The 27,547-nt window shown below is 40.0% G+C and overlaps 1 protein-coding gene and 1 long non-coding RNA gene across 5 annotated transcripts in view; one reads left to right on the top strand and one right to left on the bottom strand.

The window, feature by feature from the left end:
* Nucleotides 1–16,239, top strand: part of VWC2L (von Willebrand factor C domain containing 2 like) — a 155,527-nt gene extending 139,288 nt beyond the window's left edge. The window contains exon 4 of the mRNA XM_072812781.1: nucleotides 12,896–16,239. Within this exon, the coding sequence (XP_072668882.1) occupies nucleotides 12,896–13,044 (149 nt within the window). The 3' untranslated portion in view covers nucleotides 13,045–16,239. The remainder of the gene's footprint in view (nucleotides 1–12,895) is intronic.
* Nucleotides 1–27,547, bottom strand: part of LOC140625496 (uncharacterized) — a 161,958-nt gene that overhangs the window by 98,592 nt on the left and 35,819 nt on the right. For 2 of the 4 annotated variants that reach the window (XR_012024828.1, XR_012024829.1), the window contains exon 3: nucleotides 19,743–19,874. The exons of the other annotated variants lie outside the window; for them this stretch is intronic. This is a non-coding gene — a long non-coding RNA (uncharacterized lncRNA). Of the gene's footprint in view, nucleotides 1–19,742; nucleotides 19,875–27,547 lie in introns of those variants that run through there. 4 annotated transcript variants of the gene reach the window in all.

Raw genomic sequence — 27,547 nt, 5'->3', positions numbered from 1 at the left:
CAAATTTTCTAACATTAACTGCATTCTCTTCCCCAAATCCTGTTCATTCATCAATGTCCCATATCCTTACTTAAATCTTCTTCTACATTATTTCACACATGTGGTCTACCACCAAATTATGTCGATTCCACCTCCTACATAGTTCAAATTCACTCATTGCTCTCTATTGCCAGGGCCACCACTCTAGTTTAGACCATGTTATCATTGCTGGGACCAATTCAAGAATTGGTTAAATTGGTATGCTTTCTGCAACAGGGCCCTTATCTCTGCTCAACTGATTATCTACATTAAAGCCAGTATATTCTATCTAAAAAGTAAGTCTGGTGACATCATGGTTTCGATTGCCCTTTAGATGCAATCCAAAATCCAAACTAGAGTTTAAAAAACAAAAACACTAAGAACTAGCTCCTACTTATGTCTCTATTTTTGGCATTGGTCCTCCCTCTCACTGACTCTCTACTCTGTCGTATCTCAAATCCTTCCCTATGTACCAAGCATTTATTGTACTTAGGAACAGTTTATATGTCACTCCTTTGTCCATTCCTCCCATTATCACCCATCACTTCCTTAAGGCACCCTTCTCTGACCTCTAGACTAAATTCCCTAGTATGTGCACTCTTTTTCATTTTTCAGAAACTTTATCCCACTATTTATATTCAAAATCTGCTTTTGCCATATGCATATAGGAAGGAAATAGGTCTGTCTGGTGGACATTATATTTCTAGACCAAAATATTTCTAGACCAGACTCTCATACAGATTGTGGGCTATTATTTTTAGTAATCTTGCCATAATTTCTGTGTTATAGTTATTAGCTATCTACATGGACATTAAAGAAAATGTCACTTTGTTACTTAATCTACTCATGGCATGTCTAATTATACATTACAATGAAAATCATGGAAATGTCAAATAGGGCATCTTTGGTCATATAACCCAATAATGAAAAACCTGCCCATCATTTTTTTCCAGTTGCAAGGAATATCATGTCTTTGAACATAGAGAATGAAAATGGAAAGTTTTCTCTTTACCTCCATTATGAAATGTGGTATGTGTCTGTGTGTGTGCATGTGTGTGCATGTGTGTGTGTGGTAATGCCCACTTTGTTGATAAACATACCCCCTGTCTTATGCCCCTCTCCCCAACAAGGATATGACTTCCATTTTAGGGTGTTCACTCAAGCATATTATTTTAAGGAAATGAAAATAGGTTTGCAGTTTTCATCAATGAAGGAGACAATTTTCAAAGATACTAATTAGCTGTCAGAAGTAGAAAGTTTGTGGCTTAAAGAAATTTTATTTTTTTATATTAAAGTTGGACAAAACTGAGTAATACAAGCTTTTCTAATGTGTTTCTATACCAAAGATAAATACATACTATTTTTCTTTCCAGTGATAACCAACTTGTTTTGTGGAAAGTGAGGTCATTAAAGCATCCAAAATGGTTCCAAATGCCAAGTTTCACACATGACTCTTTGATTCTCAAAGCTGTCATGTGGGTAAAAATCACACTTATCAAAGAAACACGGTAATGACAGCTCAGAGGCTGTGCTGAAACTTGAAAGTAATTGAACCATTTAACCACCGTTTACTTGCTCAGAATTTCTCCTCAGGAATGACCCCATGGCTAAAAGCCTATGTTCTTGTAGCATGATGAATTCATTGCTTTTTGGATAAGCTCAGCCTATTTTGAGGCATCTCCCAAAACTCAGACTATGCCATCTTCCTGGTGCCCCATGGTAAGGTTTTTATCCAAGCTCTACCTTATCTTGAAGTATAGTGGTTCTGGAACAGTCGCCTGCATCAGAAGCACCTAAACTGTTTGTTAAAACACAGATTGTGGGTTCCATAGCCAGAGGTTCTGATTCAGCAGCAGCTGGTGTGGTTGGAGAATTTGCGTTTCAAAGATGTTCTCAGTGATGCTGCTCATCCAGGGCCCACACTAAAAATCCCCGTCCTAAAAATATGCCCTTTTCCACAACACCTAGCATTGTTTCCTACCAGATTTATGTAAATGTTAGTTTCCTCTGGGCCATTACAAACACCTTGTTATCCTTTTGTAATTCCTCAGTGCTGGTACTGATAGAAGTATCATGAAAGCCACATTGTCCTTTTAAGTTATCTAAATTTAATTTTAAATTTAAACAACTTCTTTAAAATTATTATTTTTTAATTAGTCACTTTAGAAAAGTGAAAGGGATGAAGTTAATGTTACTAATATATTTTATTGAACTCAGTATACCCCAAATATTTTCATCCAACTTGTAATCAACATAGTAAATATTAATGAGCTATTTTCCCTTTTTTCTTATGTTCAAAGACATATTAAGTCTCTGAAATCTGACATTTCTTACACTTACAGCCTATCTCATTTTGGACTAGCCACATTTCCAGTGTCCCATAGGCACAGGTGGCCAGTGGCTACTGTAATAAACAGCACAGCCATAAAATTTTCACTACATTTCCTCATCTCTAAATGACCCGTCTGCTGCATTATCAATTTATAACAGATTTTAAAGGGGGGAAAGGAACCATTACATCATTAAATGTATGCATTGGTTTTAAAATGCAATGCCAATATAAGAATTCTCTATTTTTATACATAGAACCATGATGCACTTGCACATATCATGGTGTACTTATTTTTCTCCTGCCACTTTGTCCTATTCATCTCCTCCCCAATCAGCAATCTTTCCGTCCAGCAAGATAATCCATGTTAACAATTTAGTATTGGTACTTCTTTATTTTTTCTCTATTTGCATATAATCCTATACAAACATACAAACAGAAGTTTGTTCATCTATATTTTATTAAAATAGGATCATATTGTACCCGCCTCTCTGTATAATGCCTTTCTTATTTAATAATAACTCAAGAAAATCTCTGCAAGTCAGCTGGTGTTCGTAATTCATTCTGTGTAATGGTTACTGAAGAGTATGGAGCAGCTCACATAATTCATTCAGTATTTCCATTATTGGTGGGCAACGATACTTATCCTATTCTTGTTTTGAGAAAAATACTATAAATATTGAATAGATGATAGGCCAATGGATGGAAGGACTGAGAGATAATTCAGGTATCTAGATAGGTAGATATATATAACAAGCCTGCAGAAAATCCATGTAGAAATGATTGTATTGTTGTATGTTCACTTACTTTGCAAAAAAGCATATACATATTAATTGGCATTAATAAGATTAATTTATTTACTGATATTCTAATTTTTTAATTAGACTGGAAATCAAAAGGCCTGGAATCCATATCCTGCCCCAAGTAGCCTAGATTATAACTCGAGTAATAATAATCAGTATGATAAATAGCAACAACTAACATTTATAGAATGTTAGTATGTGACAGGCACCATTCTAAATACTTTACATGTATTAATTCATTCACTTTTTCAAAATCTCCGTAAGACAGGTACACTTGGGATCCCTGCGTGGCGCAGCGGTTTGGCGCCTGCCTTTGGCCCAGGGCACGATCCTGGAGACCCGGGATCGAATCCCACATCGGGCTCCCAGTGCATGGAGCCTGCTTCTCCCTCTGCCTGTGTCTCTGCCTCTCTCTCTCTCTCTCTGTGTGACTATCATAAATAAATAAAAATTAAAAAAAAATAAAAAAAAAAGACAGGTACACTCATTTCAGGATCGTTCCCACTTTACAGCTGGGGACACCGAGATCATATCTCGAGTAAATGGCAGAAATGGGATTGAAACCTAGAGGGTATGACTTGAGGCCTAATCTCTTCACTCAGTAAATAAATTAGTAAATCTCTCCATCTCCTCTCTCTTTGAACCTCAGTGCCCTCAACCGTCAAATGAGTACACTAATGCCAGTTCTCACTAACTTTAGGATTGCTGAGAAGAAATATGAAAGTTATCTGGAAACCATTGAAAGCTCCAACTAGGGGAGGGAGTCTCATTGCAGCTGGGATAATTGGGTAGGAGTATTTCATCATTTGAAGCTAAAACCGATTAGATCAAGTGTTTTATGCAATAGCAAATTAAGCCATCCTCTGACCACACAGTCTCCTGAAGGTGAGCCTGGACATGTATGTCCCACTAATAGGATATGAACTACGCCTGATTCTCCTAGCCTGCCAACGCACCTGGAATGAGAAAAGCAACCAACCTTTACCCCATTGTGTGGCTTGACCACGTCCTTCCTCTCTCTGCTCTGCTCCTTGCATTTTACTTAATTGGAGCACCAGGCTATAAATCTTACATACTTAAGGGCCAGAAAACTCTCTGGAGCTCTCACACTGAAATTTGTGTGGGAGTTCAGCGATATTGAATTTTCAAATAAAATGATTAACAGGCACCTCTAGGGCAGCCTTAGAGAAAACAATCCTTCCTGAATCTTGCCACCTTCATCTGAGGAAGCTTTTTGTTCTGAGGTTTAATAAAATGGTTGGAAAGTAACCTAGGGATGGGTGAGGAAAAGCAGGTAGAAAGAGGAAAAGCAGGCATTCTCCAGGCTGGAAGCTCCTTTCAGAGACTCTGTCCGGAGCCTGACAGGGCTCTTGGAACATGATACTGGGGGGTTTCAGTCACTTATTTTCTTTTAAGATTTTATTTATTTATTCATGAAAGATGCAGAGAGAAAGAAGCAGAGACACAGGCAGAGGGAGAAGCAGGCTTCCTGCAGGGAGGCTGAGGAAGGACTTGATCCCAGGACCCTGGGATCACCACCTGAGCCAAAGGCAGATGCTCAACCACTGAGCCACCCAGGTGGCTTAAATTTTAACTGCAATCAGCTCCCATTATTTTTTTTAGAACCATTTTCTCCAAGATTTTAATAGTTGAAAATGGGTGTACACCTGACCAGAAAGCCTATTTCCTTTTCCATAGCATAATAGCATCTATCAGACTTCATGAAGCAGAGAATTAAGATCAGTTAAAAGGAAGAACATAATCCCATCCAATTCTACCCGCAGACTGAGGCCTACAAGCCTACTATTTGCTGAAACACTGATTTAGATGCCCTGCCAAAGAAATATAGAATGTTTATGGCCTCACACAATAGGAATCTGCCTCATTTATGCAGCAGGAAGATCATTTACAACCAATTTCTAAAAGACACCAAGCGTCAATAATAAATTTTCAAATCAAGGCCAGAAATTGCAATACTCAAAAGGGGACCATTAAGCAATATGAAGTTGTTGTCAGAAGGAGGATTTTCAGGGGCGCCATACCAATTTATAATCCAGAAGCATCTATAAAGTAGTCATGACCGGCCTGGTTTTCCTAGTCTCTGGGAAGGAAGAGGCTTGGCTGTAAAGAGGATCTGGGTCGACAAGCAACAAGGACAGGGCATCTCCCACTGAGACAGCGCAGTGCCAGGCTGGCTGCCCTCCGAGGTGATTGCTAGAACCACACTGCCTTCTCAGCCAGATCCGCTTCTTGGGAGCAATTCACACTTTGTGGTTACAGAGAAGAGGATGAATAAAGCTGCTGGAGGGGATTTTATAGCCAGATCTTCCCCTTTACATTCACCCTTTTGCCTACTCACCCCTTTACCTATGCACACAAACACACACCCATACACACACGCACCTACCTTCCTCTGTCTCTCCCTCTCTCTCCTCTCTCTTAAGAAACAGGAATTTAAATATGCTAGCCTTTTCTCTCTAAAACATCCCACAACATCCTAGTGTTACTAGGTGCTATTAAAACTTGGAGGAAATGAAAAGTAGGTCCTAGTCACAGAGAAGATTGAGCTTTTTTTTTTTTAAGATTTTATTTATTTATTCATGAGAAAGGCAGACACACAGGCAGAGGGGAAGCAGGCTCCCTGTCAGGAGCCTGATGTGGGACTCGATCCCAGGACCCGTGACCATGACCTGAGCCAAAGGCAAACGCTCAACCACCGAGCCACCCAAGTGCCTGAAAAGATCGACGTCTGGGATGGACACTGCAACGTGGCTGTGTATCCCAGTTCCATCTCTGACGAGCTGTGTGGCTTTCTCAAAGTCACTTGAAACATTTCTAGGTCTCCTCGTCTGTCTTATAAAACAAAATTGTAGTGCATGGGAGGAAGAAATAAGGTCGTGCATGAAAATTCTTTTTTTTTTTTTTTCCGTGAAAATCCTTAAAAAGAATTCAAAAAGTAATAACGGAATTCAGCAACATCACCTGGATCTGGATTTTGTCCCAGTTCCCTGTGACAGAAAACTAGGAGTCAGCAGCAGGAGGGTGTCTGATTCTGAGTGGCATTGGAGGAAGTAACGGCACACACAAAGGAGGACTCTCTTCAAGGAAAGTAGTCAACCAGGGGTCAGAATAAGAGAGCTGAAATGTAAGCTCTCCCGCCATGTGTTCTCTGCCTTTTGTCAAGTCCCTTAATCTCTCTGAGCTTTCCTTCCCTCACCTGTGCAATGGGATCTGTGATAACCAGCTTACAGCATTAGAGGGAATATGAAATAAGAAGACATATATAAACACGTTCTGTCAACTCTAAGACGTTTCCTCACTCTTGGTCTGGCCCCAGACTACACGGTCTTGTTCACTTTCTTCAGGGAATGGCTCCAAGCGGCCATGTTGGTTTTTGTACTTTGTTTTGGATTCACCCCATTAGAATATCAACTCCCTGAAGGCAGAAGCTTTGTCTTATTAACAACTGTATCACTCGTGTTTACAGCAATCCCGTTCTGAATATTTATCTTGTGTTCCAATTGCTAGACAAGCACACTGGCAGTTGGCCCAGGGGGGAAAAAAAAATTTGAAGCTGGTGAAGTTTGCCTTCACTGACCTATCTCTCCTCATCCTTCTTAGCATCAGAAATGAACAACTGCCTCTTTCCTATGACTGGGGAATCTTCTATGCAGAAAGAAAGCCTAACTCCCCCCAGAGAAGTTACAGCTACCAGGTATTTGTAAGCCAGCTTCCCTTGAGGCTGGGGTGCAGGCACTTGACTAACCTCCATCTCCACACTCACCTGCTGTAGACGCTGACCTGTAAACTGGTCATTTCAAGAAGCAATGGCCAGACTGGTAAGAGAGGCAGCTGTGCTGATAGTTCTAGCAGCGGCATCCGGGGTCCTGGGTTAGTGATACTGAGGGAGGAGGCTGCTCTAATTGTCACAAAGGTATATTTTTTACTGGATCAGATCTGTGGCAAGAGTTTGGCCCTTGTTCCTAAATGTATTACCTCCAAGCTTTGTTCTTTTTGGTATTCTAGATATTGTCTATGTAAAACTTCCTTTAGTTAGTATATTTTAAATTATCTAAAAATGGTTTTGTTGTTTGATAAGATCCTCCTCTACCCCAAACAGCCCAGTATCTCCATCAGATTGCATGTGATCCTGGTCCCCTAAGGGACTCCTATTAAGCATTCCTACTAGAAATTACCTCCCTTCTCCAGCCTTTCTCCTTCCTCCCAGATCAAACTGGACGTTTCCTGGAGCATTTTCCCTTAGGACCTTACTTTGTATAGGAATAATATGATCCATTAACTTAAGGCAATGTGTTAATTGCTGACACGAACTTAGTATTACCCCTGCATCTTAGCAGACACTTTTAATGTATCAAAGCAAAGGAGAAAGGAATATATTTTTATCATCAGCCTGTGCCCCGGCCTGTGAGGGTTCTACTTTTTGTCTGCAATCACAAAGGTCCTGCCTCTATCTAGACGTCTCATATCTAGTCCAACCACAGGTGTCCCATGGACCAAGCATTCAATGACACTGGTGCAGTTTATTGAATCGATGTCTACTTCGTGATTATACACGTATACATGCCCACCCCTACTGAAAATACTTCAATGGCTTTCCATTGCCAAAATAATGCCAGCAAGATCATAGAATTCCTGAATACCTAACAACTATCTCTTGCAAGCCAACATGAACCAACAGCTCCAGCACAGCACTCTTCTCCCAGCCACTCCTTACTACTACACACATCACTCTACCCCACAGCTTTTTCCACTTCCTCAGTGAGTCACATTCTCCCTTCTCTCCACACATACACCAAATCTCTCCATGGACCCATGGGTCAGGATCTCTGTTACAACCTTCCTCAGCTCTGAGATCCTCTCCTTCTGAACTTTATTTCAGTTTATGCATTTGTTCCTTCATTCAACCAATGTGATGTTAAACATCATAAGCAAGCATGATTCTGCAGGAGATGTGATCAGAGTAGCTATGGGCTTCCTTTTCTATGTAGTTTCTATAAACCCTTTAATGCAGGAAATTTCAGGGCTTGGTAAGAAAAGAGAACTTTAGTGGCTGAGCAAATCTGCTCAGTTCTTACAACCACAAACATGATAGAATCTATTTTCTCCTGGTTTCTTAGATTACTGAAGCTGGAAGGAATCACTCCAAATGCTTTCCCTCTGATCCCCATACTCTATGCAGATGCCTCATAAGCTATCTCTGCAAGGTTAAAGTCGGAAGATGGGAAAAACATCCTCCTGGAAAGATAGAGCTACAGGCTCCTCATAGCCATCTCACCGGAGAAGCTCTGCTGTTATATATTTCATATTGCTCTCACTTATAAGATTTTTGAATAATTCCTATTATGAAAAAGAAAATGTTTGCAAACCAGTTTTTATTGTGTAGGTGTGCAAATGAAGTACTTAAAAAGTACAGAATAGAGAAAATTGTGTTTCATGGAAAATTTTTGTGTAAGTATCCCTCGCCTTGCTTTTCCTTCTTCCCTCCTTACTCCAACTCCCAGTAAATATTTGAATTGCCTTTCCAATTTTATTGCATTTCCAAAAATATGAATCCTTTCTGAGACTAGACCATATGGGCTCCAATCAGTATTTGGGTTACACAGTGCTTGCTTAAGGTCACACAGATAATCAATCACAGCACTACGACTTGAATCAGGACTTCTGAGTCATAGTTCACTTTCATTCTGCTTCTTAGTTGGTATACTTCTAGCACCAGTGGGAATTTCGCTGCTGCCCAAAGGAAAACAAAAGTCTCACCATCCAAGCATTCCTCCATGGGAAATTTCTTTCAGTTGTTAGATAAATAGTGTTTTCTGGAGACTGTAAGGTTACACAATAAAAAATAAATAAATAAATCTGATAAAGATCTATAGAAAAACAGTCTCACTTCTATCTAGCCATCAAGTTTCTTAACTCAGCATGCATCCTTAATACTAAAACCAACTGGACTTCTAAATTCTGATCAGATGCGCAGGATCTGGTCTGCAGTGTGCTCCTGGTCACCTGCCTCTTTTTGTGGGCAATTAAAAGCATCCTTACAGATCAGAAAATTTGAGTTCATATCCCATTGGTGTCACTTCCTAGACCTGTGATCTCAGGCAAGTTATTTTCCATCTCAGAGGCTCAGAGGTAGCCATGCAAATCATATAAGGTGCACTAAGGGTGAGAATGTGCACCTTACATGGCTAATTGGAAAGATTGAATGAGACATATTCTTGGCATGAAGTAAGTGCTCAAGAAGTTATTGCTATGTTACTTCTAATTGACAAATATTTCTATACCAATACTATTAGGACTAAGCCTGATATATATGTAAGGCCTGATCTATTAGTTCAGGAAATAATTTTGCTTCCGTTATACAACTAGTTAGTTCATACTACTTAATTTAGTTAAATAAGATGTGCTGAGTTTTTAAATATGTGCCAAACATCAGACCATAAGAAATGACAGAGATTCAGTTCCTGTTTTTAAGGAGCTGACAATTTGAAACACACCGGACAGATGACACCTCCTATGTTCTTAAAGATGTCTTAGAGAGATCTCACCACACAGCTGGCTACTCAGTTCTCATTTCTCTGAACGATTCCTCTGTGTGTGTGTGTTTCCAATTCCCTGAGAATCAATGTATCTCCATCTCCTCTTATTTTAGGTGTCAGAAAAAGGAAAGAACAGTTGGTCACCATTCTTCACATAATAAGCCTTAATTCCCTGAGAGTTATTGAGTTATTTCTCTGTCTTCCCTTTCAAGATTAAATAATTCCAATCCCTTTAACCTTTTCTCACAGGTCCTATCTGCCAGCCTTCAGTTTAATCATTTCACTGCTCCCCTCTGGAATCTCTCCAAGTCTTCTGCACTAAATATGTTGCTTTTGCTGTTGAGTTTACTCTTCTAAGCAACTTATTCTTCCACATAAACCGAGACAAAAGGAAAGCATCTCCGAAAGAAAAGAAAGAGAATAGATAGAAGGATCGATTTCTTACGTAGGGAACTCATATAGCACACTCAGGTTACTTGAAGCCAAGTAACATTTGTTGTCATCACTATTAAGGAGGAAGGGACAAAACCAGAACAGTCTCCACATAGTGCCAATCATTCTGCTTGACAATTATCTAAATTACTTTTAAGCAGATAAGACTATGAACCACAAACTTGAAGCTTTAGTTACACCTGAAATTCTCAGAAGGGTGCTAATAAAATTACTGTTCGTGAGATCAAATAGGAATTTTTGATTCTGTAAAATACCTCTGGCTGCCAAGTTGACCATTGAGGTGGTTATGTTATTTATATAGGCTGTGACTTTGTTCAATCCTGGCAAAGCACAAAGGATCTTTCTTTGCATTCTACTAATGTAAATTAATATTTTCTGAGCTGAGAAAGCAGCAAATTCTAAAGGGTTCTTAAGAAATGACTTAGAGAGGCTGATCAAATACACACTGATCCTAGTATGACACCAACACATTCAGAAAGGAGCACATGGGAGAGTTAGAGCTTTAGTAAAGTCTCTCCTCAAGACATGCACAGTGACTTGTCAGAAATCTTTTGCAAAGATCCTTCCCTGCTTTCTTCTCTTATTGCAATATTGAGCTGAAAACCTGCCCCCCGTGAGCCAGCAGGATGTCTGTGCTTACTCACATACACACACACTTAAGATTCTGCTGACAAGTTTCCAAAGCCCCCCGAAGTAACTGAGAAAACTCTTTAGTAGATCACATTCTGCTTTTTCCAGGGACTTCTTTGTTTTGAACCCACTATTTAGAAAAAAAAAAAAAAAATTTTTTTTTTCTTTCCCATCTGTTAAAGTAAAAAGTATACAATTGGGTGAAAAGAGTTGATTAGAGTGAGGAGGTAGAGAAACTACTGCTTCCTCTGGGGTGGCTCCAGGAAAACAGGTGGTAGTGGTCATCGAGTTTGATTTCTGAAACTAGTTTGGCTCTGTCCAGATCCTGGCTGGGCTGAGAGAGGTCTGTCAACAACAGCAGCCATGAGACAACCAACTACATTCTGAAAAAGCCACCTTGCCAAGTTCTCCGCAGATTCCCTGGATTCTGGGTCCAGAACAAATTAATGATTTTGTGTCGAACCTTCCCCAGGGGGGTGTAGTCCCAAAGACTGTTCAATCTATCAAACAATGACTAAAATTCTAAAACAGTGATCCTTAAATAATCAGTAGTTAGGACGGCCAGGAGCTTATAACCACAGCATCCTAACAAGAAGCACCATTCTGGGTGAAAGCAGAGAGTTTGCTAGCTGTTTAATTGTCAGTGATGACTCATTATATCCCTCATACTCTTGCTGGTCTGTTCTCTAAAGAACCAGGCAGAAGCACACATTCCGGGGTGTTTTCCACCAAATGAAGGAAAGGCATAGGTACACAAAGGCCATTGGCAAGTGTAGGCACAACTGAGGTCTGGGAACTCTAAAACAATGGATGATTAAAGCCCTAGCATATTAAATAGATTTGTGATGATACATTATAACTTCATAGTTACCATTTTTATGAAAGATTTCAATTATGAAGTGGAACTACAAATCACCTCTGATTTCATTTATTTGTTGGTAAACATAATCTCGTAAATTCTTATCAAGTGGTAAGAAAGTGAAAGCAGAGCACTGATATTGATGTATGTTACTTGGTAGTGGTTATGGAAAGTGGCCAGTAATGCTGGGTTGATAAATCATGAGTAGACACGATTTGCTCTCTTTATCCAAATATGTAATTCGGAGACGTATACCAAATTGTTTCAAGGAAACTGCAATTTGCACCATGCCACTGTAATCCATTGCACCTTGGGAAGCAATTTTTATTCCATTTGATTTTGAGAAATAATATTACCAAAACTGAATACCGGCATTTGCAGATTGGGGAGAAAGAGAAAGTAAGGGAAAGGAGAGAAAGATAAGAAAAAAAAAAAAAAAAACTAAGATTGGTGAATTTAAAAAATATCCATCTCTACTGAACAGGTAACATTTTTCAGTGAAGTTTTTCTGCATCCTGAAAAAAGTAAAATAAAATTCATGCTGACTTTCAAAAGCCAACCATTTAGGTCATTCTTTAAAAAAAAAAAAAAGAAAAGAAAAGAAAAAAAGATAGCCAGCAGATTAAAGGAGCTCCATTTATAAAAATCAAATGGACCTCTAACAAAGCTCATTTGGGACATGAATAAATCATCTGGTCATGAATTATTTATTGTTATCAAGAAACAAGCTGGGGATTCCAGGAACTGGGCTTTGGGGAGGTGTTGAAGCCAGGCAATGAGCAAGTTCATTGTCACCTACCCACCACGGGAAGTGGGAGGACAGGCCACGGGGTATCATCATCATCTGATGCAGACCATGCAAGGCCCCCACTTGAGTTTCAGGGGATGCATCAGCAGCATTTACACCCCAGAGCATAAAGTAAATAGAGTTTGATCTGTAGAATTCTACTTTAGAAAACTGCAAATACTCGGTAACAGACAATAAGATTTTTTTTTTTGAGCATTGATCTTTTTTTTTTTTTTTTTAAATATACATAGGAAGATGAGCTCTGTGCACAAGAGTAGAGGTTGAAGGTTTACATTTAAGGGAGCTGGCTAGAAAATACCTGAGTAATACACTGTGAAGAGTCGTCGGACCTACTCATTCCTGGCTTTGGGGGTTGGCTTTCTACTGGGGCTGGGGCGAGAAGAGAAAAAGGGAGCCTCTCTGATTTAATCAACTAATCAACGTATATGTGTGTTCCAGGTCCAAACTGCTTTGCAGGAACAACAATAATCCCGGCTGGCATTGAAGTGAAAGTGGATGAATGTAACATCTGTCACTGTCACAACGGGGACTGGTGGAAGCCTGCTCAGTGTTCAAAACGCGAATGCCAAGGCAAGCAGACTGTGTAGGAAAAATCCCCCACCGATGAGGAGTTCCTAGGAGAGGATGCTATGGCTTCTACACTGCACACGTTTGAAACAAAACAAAACAAAACAAACTCCTGCCAGCTACAACAGGGTCACCAGCAAAACCTTTTGGGGTTGACAAAAGTGAATATTTTACTAAGAGGAAATTTCTCTCTTTCTCTCTTGCTATATAAAGTATATATAGTAGACGGCTATCGAAACCGCTTTTGTAACTGTCCATGCTTGATGGAGACTTGACCACTGGATTTCTGAAACGAAAAGGAAGAAACAGCCTCGTACAGGCTCCTTCTCTGGTGACACCTCTAGCCTGCCAGCTCAGCGTCCGCCGATCTGCTTCATTTTTACTCTTCTGTACATCATCACCATGGCATTTTTCTCTTGTAGAATTTCTTTTTCATATTTAGAGTCTAAGGGGCCAGAGTTGACTGCACAGTTAAGCTTGGAGTTGTGTCATATAACCTTTAGCAAAGGGACCTCAGGGGTGAGCACCCTTCCTGACCAGGAAGACGCAGGAGCATCCGACCAATCTCTCCCCTCGGGGGAAACATGCCCTGCAGGGTCAGAAAAAGAGAGGTACATACAGGTGGCCCCAAGGCTGGGGCAGGGCGGGGAACCGAAGCTTGGTGCAGTTAAGTGGGAGATCGCAATTGAATTCTCACAAACCACACATCTCAGACACAAAACCTTGAAACTGCCAATCAAAAACTAATATGTGAAGAACACCATGAGCTTGACTAAAGCATCCAAAGGGAGCCAGGAATTCACAATTGTAGCATTAACCACCAGATTTTCTCATGCCGCTGAATTTCGGTTTGGTTCGTAGCTTAACACTCTAAACCCACTCGGTCGCCTGGCACTACACACACCAGACCCAGAGCGAGTAGCCCCACTGTGCATCTGAACCGTTCTGAACACCCCTGGCTTTTGAGTTCAGATTTGGCTGAAAGCCAGGGGTACCCACAGGCAGTTTTTATGGTTTGGGACTGTGTTTGCCATGTTTAAGTAATGACCACTCAGCCCTATGTCTAAAACACAGATTCAGGACACTCTTTCCACCTCAAGTGCTGATTTAAATTAAAGCTTAGGGTAGAGTGGGTCTTGCACAATACAATTCCATTTGTTGAACATTTTTTTAAAATGTATATATTAGATACTGAACAACTAAAGTGAACCTTTGAAGCGTCTCAAGGTTGCCCTGGTAATGCTGCTCGTATAGTAACAGAAAAAAAAATAAAATACACAGGGTATCTGATGCCACCTCGAGTCAAGTGCATATTTGGCGATTCTTGAAACCACAGGGCACAGTTAGTTGCTTATTCTGCTCTCCTGTCTTGAAAACCCTGGCGCAGGTCTGGCAGGGTCCTTGAGGAAACTTTAAGGTCGTCTTCGTTATCAATGTTCTTTCCTTTCCCGCCCCCCACCCCAGCCTGGGCTTTGCCATAGCTCTTGCGGAGTGCCACATTCTAGAACAAGCTTTCTCAAGCTTAAATCTGTTGACATCTTGGGCCAGATGACTCACTGTTGTTGGGGGCTGCCCTGTGCGTTTTTAGGATGTTTAGTGACATCGTTGGCCTCTAGCCGCTAAATGCCAACAGCAACACCCTATAACAACAGATTGTCTCCAGGCATTGCCAAAGGTCCCCAGGGAGTGGGGAAGGGACAAAACGTCACCTGGTTGAGGATCAATGGTTTAGGATAATCAGCACAGAGTGGTTTCTGCCCACGTGGCATACCAAGCAAGCTCTGGCTGGGCCTGTGGCTTGGGTGAGCCTCTAAGCCCTTTGGGACATGCACAGTCAGCAGCCCCAAGGGAGACAGGTCAACCTCCCCCCAGTGGAGTGATGCTTCTATGGTCATAGGTCCACCCCCACGACATACTTCTTTAGTCTCATCAGCTGGGTTTTCATTTAAAATGGTCAGCCTCTCCTCCCTGGAAGCACCTCCAGTCATCGAGAAAGAGTTGTCATTTCCAAAGCTAACGTGTTGACAAGTCGGACCCGACACTTCTCACGTACACTGTGCTTGTGTATGATACAAACAGCCATGCTGGCGCCATCGGAGGAAGAACATCCCGCCGCCTTCCCTTAGAACACCAATTTGCAGCAAGGTTGGTGCCTTTTGTTGCCACCATGGATATATCATATAGACAGTCATGAATCATTCATGAACAATTCTGCATGATTTATTCCTGCACTCCAAAGCAAAGGCATTCCATACTTCAGCTTGTGTCTAGACAGAGATGTATTATAGAGCTTGCTTTGCCCTGAGGTTGCCTGGTGCCAGCTTCAAAACTCCACACTCTTGGAAAGAAATAATAATAATAAATGACAGGAATAAGGTTTGAAACCCAGAAAATATCATTAATAGAGCCATGTAGCATAGTACCCTCTCTATTATTAAGGAGTTACTATGTCCTTTCTAGGAAACAGAGAGTGCAACTGGGGAGCCAGGCGTCAATTTGCATCAAAGTCTTGGCACAGTGATAGTTGCAGCAAGAACTTACTAGAATGGAGTGTAATATCCATCAAGAAGCTCTTTGCAGAGTTTGTGGAATGAAGGCTACTCTGTGGTCTCTGTTACCAGCCAGAGAGAGGGATTTTTCTATTATTATTATTATTTTTGTCGTTGTTGTTGTTGTTGGATTTTCTTTTTCCTCTGAGTTTCACTACACGCTGTTTCCTTTAAGACTTTGTAGCACTGACATTTTTCTCCCTGTAGGGAGAGATGAACCTATACTGTGACAGAATTTCTCATAAACCGATAAACATTTTACAACTTCCTTCTACCCAGGTCATTGAGAAATTCTTTCCAAACTCTGAACAACAGAGTTCTGGTCTCATCTGTTTCGTTTTCTTTTTTTTTCTCTTGAAGGCTTTGTTTGCAGCTCCACTGTCCATGTCTCCCATTCCTCCTCTGTCCTTGGTTCTCGGCTTTAACTACAGCTTTGTTTAAATAAGGGATCAACATCCTGTTTGTCAGCTGATGCCTGTTAAAAAAAACGATTCAGTTTCCAAAATCTTTGAAAAATGGTGTGCCTGAAAACTAGTGAGGAAAAAAAAAAAAAAAACACAACACAACTAAACACTAAACTGTAAAAAGGGGATTCTAGCAACAATATTTGATGTGTAAAAGACTATATTATTAAAAAATTATTTTGTTAAATATAAAGTGTGTTAACCAGCAAACATTGTTTGTGGTATATTTTTCCTTCCAAAATTCTCTCTCCTCTCTACCCTCATCATTTAATAACAAATCCTCAGTGACTTCTGTCATCTGAAAGTACATGTGTCATTAGAGCTACATTCAATTAGATTTAAGCATCAGCTGTAGCATTTGCCTGCGTACATTTTCATTTTTCATAACGTAAGGCTGGGCTGACTTGAGGATCAGACAGGAAGCTTAAAAAAAAACAAAAACAAAAAAAAACCAGCAGTGAGAGTGTGATAGGAAAAAATATTTTCCTGACCCTGCATCCATACACAATACTAATGACAATCTATAATTATTGAGTGCCTGGCTCTGTTGGCTGGCCCTGAGCTGGGCACCAAACCCATAGTATCCTGTTCAAGCCACACAGCAAAGCCTGCCAAGGAGGGGTTCTTATTCTGGCTGCTTTGCTAATGAGGAAACCAGAACACAGAGAGGTTAAGTGATTGGCCCAAAGTCATAGGTTAGCTAAGTGGCAACACAAGGATTTTGTATTATAAATATATGCAAATATACGTGAAAATCAGGAAATCATATGTAAAAAAAAAATCAATAGTCCATTTGCACACTGCCCAGACTCAACAGTTTTCAAGATTTTGCATAATCCTTCATCCATTTTTTTTCTTCCCCTGAGTATCTCAAAAATTTTATGTATTTTAGAGAGAGAGAGTATGAGCAAGGGGAAGGGCAGAGGAAGGGGGGTGCAGAGAGAGAGAGAGAGAGAGAGAGAATCTCAAGCTGAGTGTGGAGCCCCATTCAGAGCTCTATCTCATGACCCTGAGATAATGACCTGAGCTGAAATCAAGAGTCAGATGCTTAGCCAACTAAGCCACCCAGGCTTCCCTTGAGTATTTTAAACCCAAACATCAAGCATCATATCACTCCAGCTCTATATCTCCTTAAAAAAGAGGAATAGTTTCTTACCAACCATGCTATATTACCAAAGCCTAATAAAATTAAGAATTCCTTAGCACCATCTAATATTCATCTTAAAATTTCTCAGATTTTCTAAGATATGAGGGATGGGGGTATTTGCATGATCCAAATCACCCATAACCTTGCATTTAGATGTTATGCCCCCTAAGTTCAAAATGGGGCTCTAACCCTGCCAACTGACAGCTGTGAACTCTGACAGAGTCGCGAGTTTGTCATTAGAGGGTTTGTGCTGGGAAAAATTACGCTTTTAAAGCAAGTAAAACTCCCTCCCGACACTGAGCAGGGTGAGCAGTGGGCAAGAGGTTTTCTACCAAATGACCTCAGAGGGGCAATAAAGAGCCTCAGAGCAAGAACTGTTGTGCACACCAGCTCTCAGAGGACACCACCTTTTATATGTGTGTAAGCTTTCTTTGGAGAGTGAGAGCAAACTGTGATTTTTCTTCCCCTTGAGACAATCATGCTGCCTAACACAGTAAAACTGAACAATATTTTATAAATTGTCATCATCTGCATTGTTGAAGGAAGGAATAGTCAACCACTAAGAAAAGGTCAGCATGGAGTCCCCACATATACATATACGCATCCCCACTCCGCCAACCTTTTCTTAAAACAAGATCAGATTTTTCTTGCTTTCCAGTTTCCTGTGTGTCCAGTTTTCTTCTCCCTGTGTCCTTCCCAAAGGGTTGTTTACAGTTCATTTCCGGTTCAAGTTTCATGGGAGGGTACTTCAAAGCATAACAGAGAAAGCTACGAACGGTGATTGGAGGCCTGGGTTTGCTGTTGTTTGAGGACTTCCCACGTTGAGACTTTTACTCTTTTGAAGAAAGGAACCCTCATGATTTTGAAAGACCAGTGCTGTGTCTGAGCCAGCAACCTCACTTATACCTTCTTAGCACATTTGTAATGGGGTTTATACCTTGAATTGGAGTGACAGTCTTATCAGAGAGCCGCAAATTGTGCGTGTGATGTGAATACCTGATTCTTCTTGACCAAACTTAACCCATCCAGAAGGCACATTGTTCTTTTAATGAACAGTGATATCATGCCCCTTGTAGAGTAAGAATTAAGTGAGTTGAGTTAAAGCAATTCCTGTTAAGTGCTCAAAATTTGTTTTACGCTTCAAATATCCTCAGTTGTGGCCAGGATTTGATGGCTTTCTTTTTAAGTTTTGACAGCCTTGAACTCAGGTTCTTTGAAGCCCAAACCTCAACTTAATCCTAATACTTGCATTACAGCTTAGCTTTGAGTAGGAGCACTTTTAGAAAGCTATATTTTAAGAATTGAGTTGTAAATCTTTCCAAATGAATAAATTCTTCTTAGGGGAGAATTTGGATAGAAAGTTTAGCTACCATTTCTTGAGCCCTTTCTGTTGTCAGATACCTGTATTGGCTACTTGACATGAGATGATGATTTACGTTCATTCATTCAATGATCCTTATTAACCACCACGAAATTATATACTGGTATTTCCATTTTCCAGACTGGAATGCTGAGATTCAGAGATGTTTTATGATTTTTTTTTCTCCAGTTCATATAATTAGAAACCAGGTATTGTAAGAATTGAATAGAATACTACCCATAAAAAAGCTTAGAAAAGAAGACGGCACATAACAAGAGCCTATTTTGGTTAGTTATCCTTACCAGGACTGGTGGTAACATAAGAGAGACTTCATGAATAAAGTAACCTGGATTTAGATCTTGTAGCTTGAGCAGCAGTTAGGCAAACATTTAGGGGACGATACTGCAGCATAGAAAAAATGACCAGCCTATTTGGACTGTGACAAGCAGTCAGATGTAATGTGACCATGAGGCTGGAGATAGAAGGATACAGTGAAAGATGTGTCCAGGAAGGAAACCCAATTGTTAGGCCCTCGAAGATCACGCTACGAAAATTGGATTTGGTTTTTCTTGATACTGTGGATTTCTTTACATCAAAAAAGAAGATGAGATAGCCATCTTCGTGTCTTAGAGTAACAATTCTTAGGATGGATTATGGTGTGGAGAGAAAGGGGCAAGGAACTAATGAGAGGCAATTACAAGCGTCCAGGAAGGAATAATGAGGATTTGATCCTGTAGTGGTGGAAATCAAACAGATCCTTTGGGCAAAAGGACTTCATGGAGGGTCCAGTGGAGATTCAAGAATTAAAATAGTCCATGTTTCTCATTCAGGTGATTAGAAGGATATTGATGCTAAATAACAACCACCAAAAATGTGGAATTTACACGTTCCTTGGAGGTGTTAGCACATAATCTCATTTTAGGAGATGTCAGCCATCAGAAGGTACTGGTAATAGCAGGCATTTAGGATCAACCTCAGATATGCTTATCTCTAGGACAGCTCATTTTCTGCTTTGCCAGTGCTGCTCTCATCTAGGTTTGAGTAACTGCCATTAGAATAGCCAAAGTTCTCCACTGGTCTTATATGTCCCATCACAGTTTTCTTATCACAGTTTTCTTAAAATGAAAGTGAAAGGTTAGAATGGCAAGAGTCACAGAATCATTCTCCAGTTTGTGACAAATACTACTCCTATCATAGTCCATAGTGAAGCAATTTATTTTCATATTGTGGTACAAATTGTTTAAAACTTTCTAACACCTCTCTCCACACATGCCCCTTCAGAATATGAAGACGGTGGTTTCATTTTCATATTGAATTTCATCAGGAGATTCTGGAAATTCAAAACAAGGGATGAATTTAGCCCTCCACCGTGGCCTTCTCTGCTTGTTTACACACACACACACACACACACACACACACACACACACACACAGAGGACGTAGAACTAAATGACAAGTTAGGTCCTCAGAAAGACTTTTGATTGGAGATTTCCAAGGATGTCCACCCTGCTCCCATTACAGTTTTCTTTGCCTTTGTTTGTTTTTTGGTTTCATGCCCTTTTTAATTAATCACAACATTGGGTCAGCCAGACCCATTAACTGCATTTCTCATTTAGACCTTTCAGAGATGCAGTTGCAGATGCAATTTAATTTGTTGACCCATGATCGATAGCAATTAATAGCATCTCCTTAATCTTGTTGAAAAGTTGGTCTCTGGCTTCCAGTAGCTACCATCTCAAGGGAAAGGTATCCACACATGCAGGTGATTTAGTTCCTAGGTGATAGTTGCCCTCAACCACCTACTTTTCTTGTGACTTAGGAGGCATTTCAGAAGGCTCCACTCTCTAGGGCATTTTTTCAATTATCATAAGAAAGTTCATCTGGGCTCTAAGATGCCTCTGTTGCAAGTTCATCATGCAAAAGTTATGGACCAGGAACTCTGACAAAAACACTATATGGCACTGTTTAAATTCAGAAGAGATTTGACTTTTTAAAGTGTATTATGTTAATAAGGTAGGTTTATCAAGTTTCCTGGGACTCCTCCATGCTGTCTTATGGCTAACTCAATCACTGCAATTCAGTCGTTTCCTTTTATCAATTATAGTAATTAAAGAGTCTGTTCATTTGTTCAATAAGCAATGTTTCAACTAGGGAACTAGACACTGGTTAAAACTAAAGGCTTTTTTTTTCCCAGCTTTAAGAGCTCATGGTCTGATGAGGCAAAGAACAAGGCAATTCCATAGTAACAGAGAGGAATGTGCTATGCTCTAGGTATGAATAGGTACACTGGGAATATTGGCAAAAGGCCAATATTCATCAGGGGCCTGTGGGAAGGCTTCCTGGGAGATGGAGCTTGTAACATGAGTTTTAAAAGAGGAATAGACTAGATGAAGAATGAGGGGGGAATCCCTGAGTGGCTCAGTGGTTTGGTGCCTGCCTTCAGCCTAGGGCGTGATCAGCCCAGTCCTGGGGTCAAGACCCCTGTGGGGCTCCCTGCATGGAGCCTGCTTCTCCCTCTGCCTGTGTGTGTGTGTGTGTGTGTGTGTGTGTGTGTGTGTGTGTGTCTCATGAATAAATAAATAAAATCTTAAAAAAAAAAAAAAAGAATGAGGGAAGGAGCCAATACGCTCTTGGATTATATAACATGAAGTTTCTACTGACAACTTCAACCACGTAACTGTCCCATTTTGTTGATGAGGAAATCCATCCAAATCGTAAATACGTGCCTGGTGCCAAATCAAGAGTTTTGCACAAATAAAAAAGGTGACAATGGGCCACCTTCATATCATGAAGGAATCACTTATTTGTCCCGATGTCATCATCCCTCTTTCTCTATAGTCAATTTGCTGGCCAGTGGAATTCCCTCTCCTCTATCCAATTTTGGGTACCCAGTACACTGCAGTTTATCAAAACTCATTCTTCCATCTTAGCAGGAATTTGGGTAATGCCATCCTTCAATGATGTTTGTATCTTTAGCCTCATTTGTTGACTTTTCTTCCTTGGTGCCAGTTTCAACTGTGGCAACGGAAGCCTATGGCCCCAGGGAAAGCATCAGGAAACAAGCAAGGGATGTATTTTTGAGCAAGAATCCCTTTCCAAATATTTAGAAATGACAACAGGAGGATGGACACGTGCTCTGTAAACTATAAGACTAGACTTGAAACCAAGGGTCAAAAAGTGTCCCGTGTTACAATCTTATAAACTGATAATGAAAAGATGTTAGGCATCATCTTGCAGAGAAGAGTTAAGGTTAATGGGTATATAAATATAAGGCATAGGATTTGTAAATTGCAAGTATAAAATGTCTAAGGTGCATATGCGTGTATATGTGTGTGTACGTGTAAATAGCCACAGGTCTATGTATCTATAGAAGTGCAAAGGCTAGAGGCGTTACGCTGGACTGATGGCCGTGTCACAGAGGTCACATACTTGCTATGCCTCCATAGAGCTAGGACACTCTGCTCCCACTTTTGTACCTAACAAATGCAGGCTTGTTTAGCTTAGAGTAATTCTTACCCCACCTTTGCCTTACTGTGAAACATTTCATTAGTTCTGCTTGTTCATAGATTTAATTTTCCATCCCTAATCATTTGTGGCTCATGTGGTCCATCGATTTCAGAGAAAAGCTGAACATGAGCGAAGGAGAGCTGCAGGGGGGGATGAAAATAAGCTGTCATGGAGCCTAAGATCATTGCAGTGGCCATGAGATATATATAGGTACAAAACAAGAAAACAGGATTTCTTATTAAATGTGCAAAATATTAACATAACATATGGTTGGGGGTTTTGTTTGCTTTTGTTTGGGGGTTTTTCCCCCCTTTTTTTACAAATAGATAATCATTTCTGTTTAAGAGGCCTCATCTCCCAGTTACCTGCTCTGTTTACTAATCTGATGTGGCCCTGCAGGGCACCACTCCTATAAGCTGAACAGGGAAGGACTGCCCTGGACATCCAGGCATCCCTGAGGATACTTGCATGCAGCTAGAGGAGAATGTTCTCTGAGCCACTTCACTTGTTTACATAAGACACGGTCTTATCCCTCAGGTTGGGCTTGTTACCTTCTGTTCTTGAGAGAACCCAGCAATGTTCTGAGTTTCTTACCACTCAACTGCCTGTTTCTCAGCCTGACAAGTACTCTGCTCTCAGGAATGTTAACTTTAATTGCTTGAGTTCGCTTCAGAAACCCACTTGTATCTTCCAATTCATGAGCTATTGAACAGCTCTATAAGACATACTTTGGCTATAAATAGTAGTAAGAGAGGCCCAGAACCACTCATGAGTGAGAGCAGAGACAACCAGTGTTCCATTTCCCACCTCCTTCTACCCAGCAGAGTGCTTTTCAGCAGCAGCCAGGCCAGTGTCTACCAAGACTCCAGAGTCAGCATCCTATAATAGCTTCATTGGAACACTAGGACTGGGGCTTTTTGTTTTTGTTTTTTTAACGACCTTCAGCTATCCTCCAATGAGCAGGGAAACCAGGGTCACAGCGGCAAAACTGTGAAATGATACATTTGAAAAGCATAAAGTAACTTAAGAAATAGGAGAGGTACACAGAATTATGATATTTCACAATACCAATGTAGCGTGCAATGATCCATTTCCCTTCTTTGCACTTGCCAAAGTAAAACCAGAACATACATCTGTAATCACATATTCCAGCCCATTGATTTGCTCTCATAGAAAATGGAAGGCTAGTCATCAAACTCACATGCCTATTGAAATGATGTCAACTCCGAAAAATATTCTTTGTTTACCATAAAATCTACATTTCAGTACATATAAATCCACTGTATGTAGCCTGGGTATAGAGCACCATACAGTTTTCTTCAGCTGTCTCCTGGAGAATAAAAGGGCATATTGGAAATGCATCATGCATGCAATGAAATACAACCTAGAAACATGTTCTCTAACCCTCTGCACCGGCACAAAGTGAGATACAGATTTTTTTTTTAATTTATTTATGATAGTCACACAGAGAGAGAGAGGCAGAGACATAGGCAGAGGGAGAAGCAGGGTCCATGCACCAGGAGCCCGACGTGGGACTTGATCCCGGGTCTCCAGGATCACACCCTGGGCCAAAGGCAGGCGCCAAACTGCTGCGCCACCCAGGGATCCCGAGATACAGATTTTTAAAACTGCTTGGTTAGCTTGAGCAATTGCATACTTAGCATAATCAGACCTAAGGTTGAACTAAATAAACTGGTCCAAAGTAATTTTCTTGGGATACCTGATTTATGGCTATTGAGCCGAATCAAAGAAACTGGATCATTGTAAAGGCCCATTTCTTAATGGCTCTGTAGATATTGCCAGAGTCACGATTACAAGGGCGAATGCTTGCTTTCTTTACTCGTTAAGTGAACAAAAACAAAAACCTTTTATTGACTTACATTGAATATAAATAAAAGCATACACATCATAACACTTATAACACGGGATGTATAGCGTGTGTCACTGGCACTCCAGAAGCCTTCCTGTGACACTTTCTAGTCTATACGCCCTCATCGCCATCAAACATAACACCACCAACAATATTCTCAAACAGCAAAATTCACTTTTGCTGGTTCTGAAGCTGTGTTTATCGAATCATAAACTATCTTTTGGGCCTGGTATCTTTCATTCAACATTTTGTTTGTGGAATTCATCCAATTTGTTGCATCTATTTATCTTATGAAAAGATTTTGATTTTATGGATCGAACTACACCCTTAGGAGAACTTTATTTCCTAGGAGACACATAATTATTCAGATTAAAAATCTAAAATCTCACCCAAAGATCAGAGATGAGAAAGAAACGGAAAAATCTATATAAACTTGTGATTTTTTTTCCTATTATAGTGATCTAATAATATACATTACTTTAGGAATTTACTGGACCCCTACACTGGGAACTGCTTCTATGTAGAGGGAAATGTTAAAGAGCTCCAGCAGTGACACTAAGTTTCTATTTTTGAAGAAGAGGGCTTGTCCTTTACTGTAGTGTTTCATCACTTCTAGCGGAATTTGTCATTTATCACCTTCTGCCTTCACTCTTCAGTAAAGCCTTACACTAGCCTAGAAAGAGAAGCAAGCCTCCCTGACAGGTGAGCTCAGAAAGGTCAGATCTGAAATTGAGAAGGAAAAAGCATTATGACATCCAGGGCGGGGTCATTGGAGAATAGGAATGTTAACACATTTCCTGAGGAGGACAGCTCATCCTAGCAGGAACTGTGAGCTCTGTAACCTCTGCCTGGGAAAACTGGACCAATACACCATTCTCTACTCCCTCCTCTGGCTACCTCTTTTCCGCCCCTCACTTCTCAGCCTACATGCCATTCTTAGGGAACACCAACTTCACACTCTGAGTTAGGTCCCTTAAGATGTTCTCTTTTTTGGAAAATCCATGACTATAAGTTAATTATTCTTTGGTTGTTCCTTCTACCAGACTATATATTGATAAGACACTTACAGTGTACCTGGTGCTTAGCAGATGTTCATTGAATATTTCTTGAATGAGTAGATTAATAAAAGGACAAAATTAAATATTGCAGGAATTCACAAAATACAAAATCAATTTTACTACTAAAGCTTTGAATTTGTTTCCTCCTTTTTGGTGTTCTTATTTCAGGAGGGATATGTAAGTCTCTCTAAACAAAAAAAAAAAAAAAATCTTGAGTGTCACTATAAATCCATTTTTTTCTGAACACAAAGTCTTTTCCTCATTCCTAGGAATATATGCATTATAGATTTTTTAAATAAGAGGCCCAACAGCTCAATTTTGGCACCAAACCCACCAAATAAATGGAAGTTCAATATAACAAACATATTTGCTTAGAAATAAGCATATTACCCCATCTCAGACAAGTGGATCAATGTAGATGATCAAAATGGCATTTTTAAAGACTTGTAACATGCATACCCTTCTGCTCACATCTAGCTGATTTATTTAAGATGTAATTTGGGAGAGAGAAGAGATAGTTAAAGTGTTGTATTTTTATGTTTCTTATGTCAACCTCCTGTGTTGTTTTGTTTTTTCCAGAGAAATTAGATGCTTGGCTTTTTCTCTACTTCCAAGATTCTTAGACTGTGAGGAAATATACTAAAATGACCAACAGAACATGTTAATACCCCTCTATTAATATTCTCATGTGGAAAAATAAATGTTTGGGCTTTCTTCAAAAGTAATACAGATGGCCACATGATGGGTCCAATCTTTGCAGTTATAGATGATTGATTTAAAATGGATTTTTACTAGATGTTATTACATATGATAGCAATAGTCCTATAATCCTGGCAGTGCAATGGGTTTCTAGAAACTTTTAGCTAATGTCTTAAAAAGTTTAAGCTGAAACCTTATGTGTATCCTTTAGGACTTAAAAAAAGAAAACCTCTTAAAATCTGTTTTCAAACTATAAGTGATACAGAAAATATCTTAATTAAGAATTCTTCTGAGATTTTTTTTTTCAACAGACTACCCAATTCTCCAAAGCTCTCCGCCAAAGGAAAGGAAATTCTGCTTAAAATGTATTAATTTAACTCAAAGACAATTTAAGAAACATTTTTAATCATTTACCAAGTGGAAGGTATTTGGCTTCATGTTGAAGGCACTAAGATGAAAACAAAGTAGTCTTTTTATTAAAACTTTATAGCCGAGTGAGGTAGAGACATGTGCAAAACTGTCAATAAAATTTTAATATGTAGAGGTTTGCAGAGGGTGTGATGGAGCATAAAAGAGGATTAATTACTTCAAATTGGATTTCAGAAAAGGCTTTCTGGAGAAAGGATGCTGCACCCGAGTCTTGAAAGAGGAACCAGGGCTGAATGGGGGTAGAGATAAGAGCAGGCTGTTGCCTCCTGAGGAAAGACCATGAATAAAGACACTGCAAGTATGGAGGGCAAATCCTAGTACAGTCAGAATTAGAAGGAAAGCTAATAAGGCAGGGGTAGGCCAAGTCAGGAAAGGATCTGTGCTCCCTGTTAAGTTAAACTTCAGTCTGTAGATGTTAAGAAACTAAGAGATTAAAGAGTGGGAGCTACATGGACCAATGTGCATGGTAGAGAGAGGATTCCGGCTCTGGCTACCCCATGAAAATGCATCTGGGAAAAGTGATTCTATACCGGACTAGGTGAGAGCTGCCCTCAAAAGAAGACAGTGAGAGTCTTTACCAGAACACTGCTTATAGGAATAAAAGAAGTGGGCTATGTGAGCTCAGTTTAGGCAATAAAATAATGAGGACTTAATTGAATATGGGAGCTGAGAGGATGGAGCAGTATAGCCCAAGCGAGACCTAAAACACAAGGCTCCCTTGTAGAGGTTGAGTGTGTGGCACCACAAGTTAAACTTTTAGACATGTTGAGTTGTGGGTGACAGGACAATTTCTAAGGAACTTTTTCCCAGCAGTCCATTGGATATAGAAGTTTGAAACTCAAGACCAAACCTAAGATAGTGATATAGGCCAGAGAGTTTAAAGAATATAGAGGATAGTTAAAATCAGGAAGCAGGTAAGACTGTACAAGGGAAAACTGTAGAGATGGGAAAATACCCATTACAATGCAGAGAAACAAGCCAAATGAAGACACATGGGGACAATGATCAGGAGCAGAGAAATCTGTATAGGCGTACATTTTTCTGTATTGTATTCATGCTAAGGCCCTCACTCTGTGTTTCCAATGGTCCAAGTATACATTAAATCTTGTCCACTTACATTTTAGAGAAACAAGGCCAAGGGCCAATGATGGATTAATGTTGAGCAAACTTTAAGTGGCCTGAATGAAAATTGATTCTCTGTTATCTCAGAGAGATTCAACAGAATGCTTTGGTGTTACCTAGCCATGTAGATAAATACATATAGTGCTGGATAGAGGGCATGTGAGTAATCTATTCTCATATAAATAATTCTTACCTATACGTGCTGAAATGCTCATTTCTCAGTCCATTAGGTTCAATTTAATGCATACAGAACATGTCTAGGATCGATAGGACTTTGATGGTTTCATTTTTAATTTCACTCAGATGAAAAATTCTGAGT

Source organism: Canis lupus, chromosome 36 (genome assembly GCF_048164855.1).
Source record: "Canis lupus baileyi chromosome 36, mCanLup2.hap1, whole genome shotgun sequence".
Classification (NCBI taxonomy): domain Eukaryota; kingdom Metazoa; phylum Chordata; class Mammalia; order Carnivora; family Canidae; genus Canis; species Canis lupus.
The sequence above is the reverse complement of the archived record's forward strand: the minus strand, read 5'-3'. Positions and strand labels throughout refer to the sequence as shown.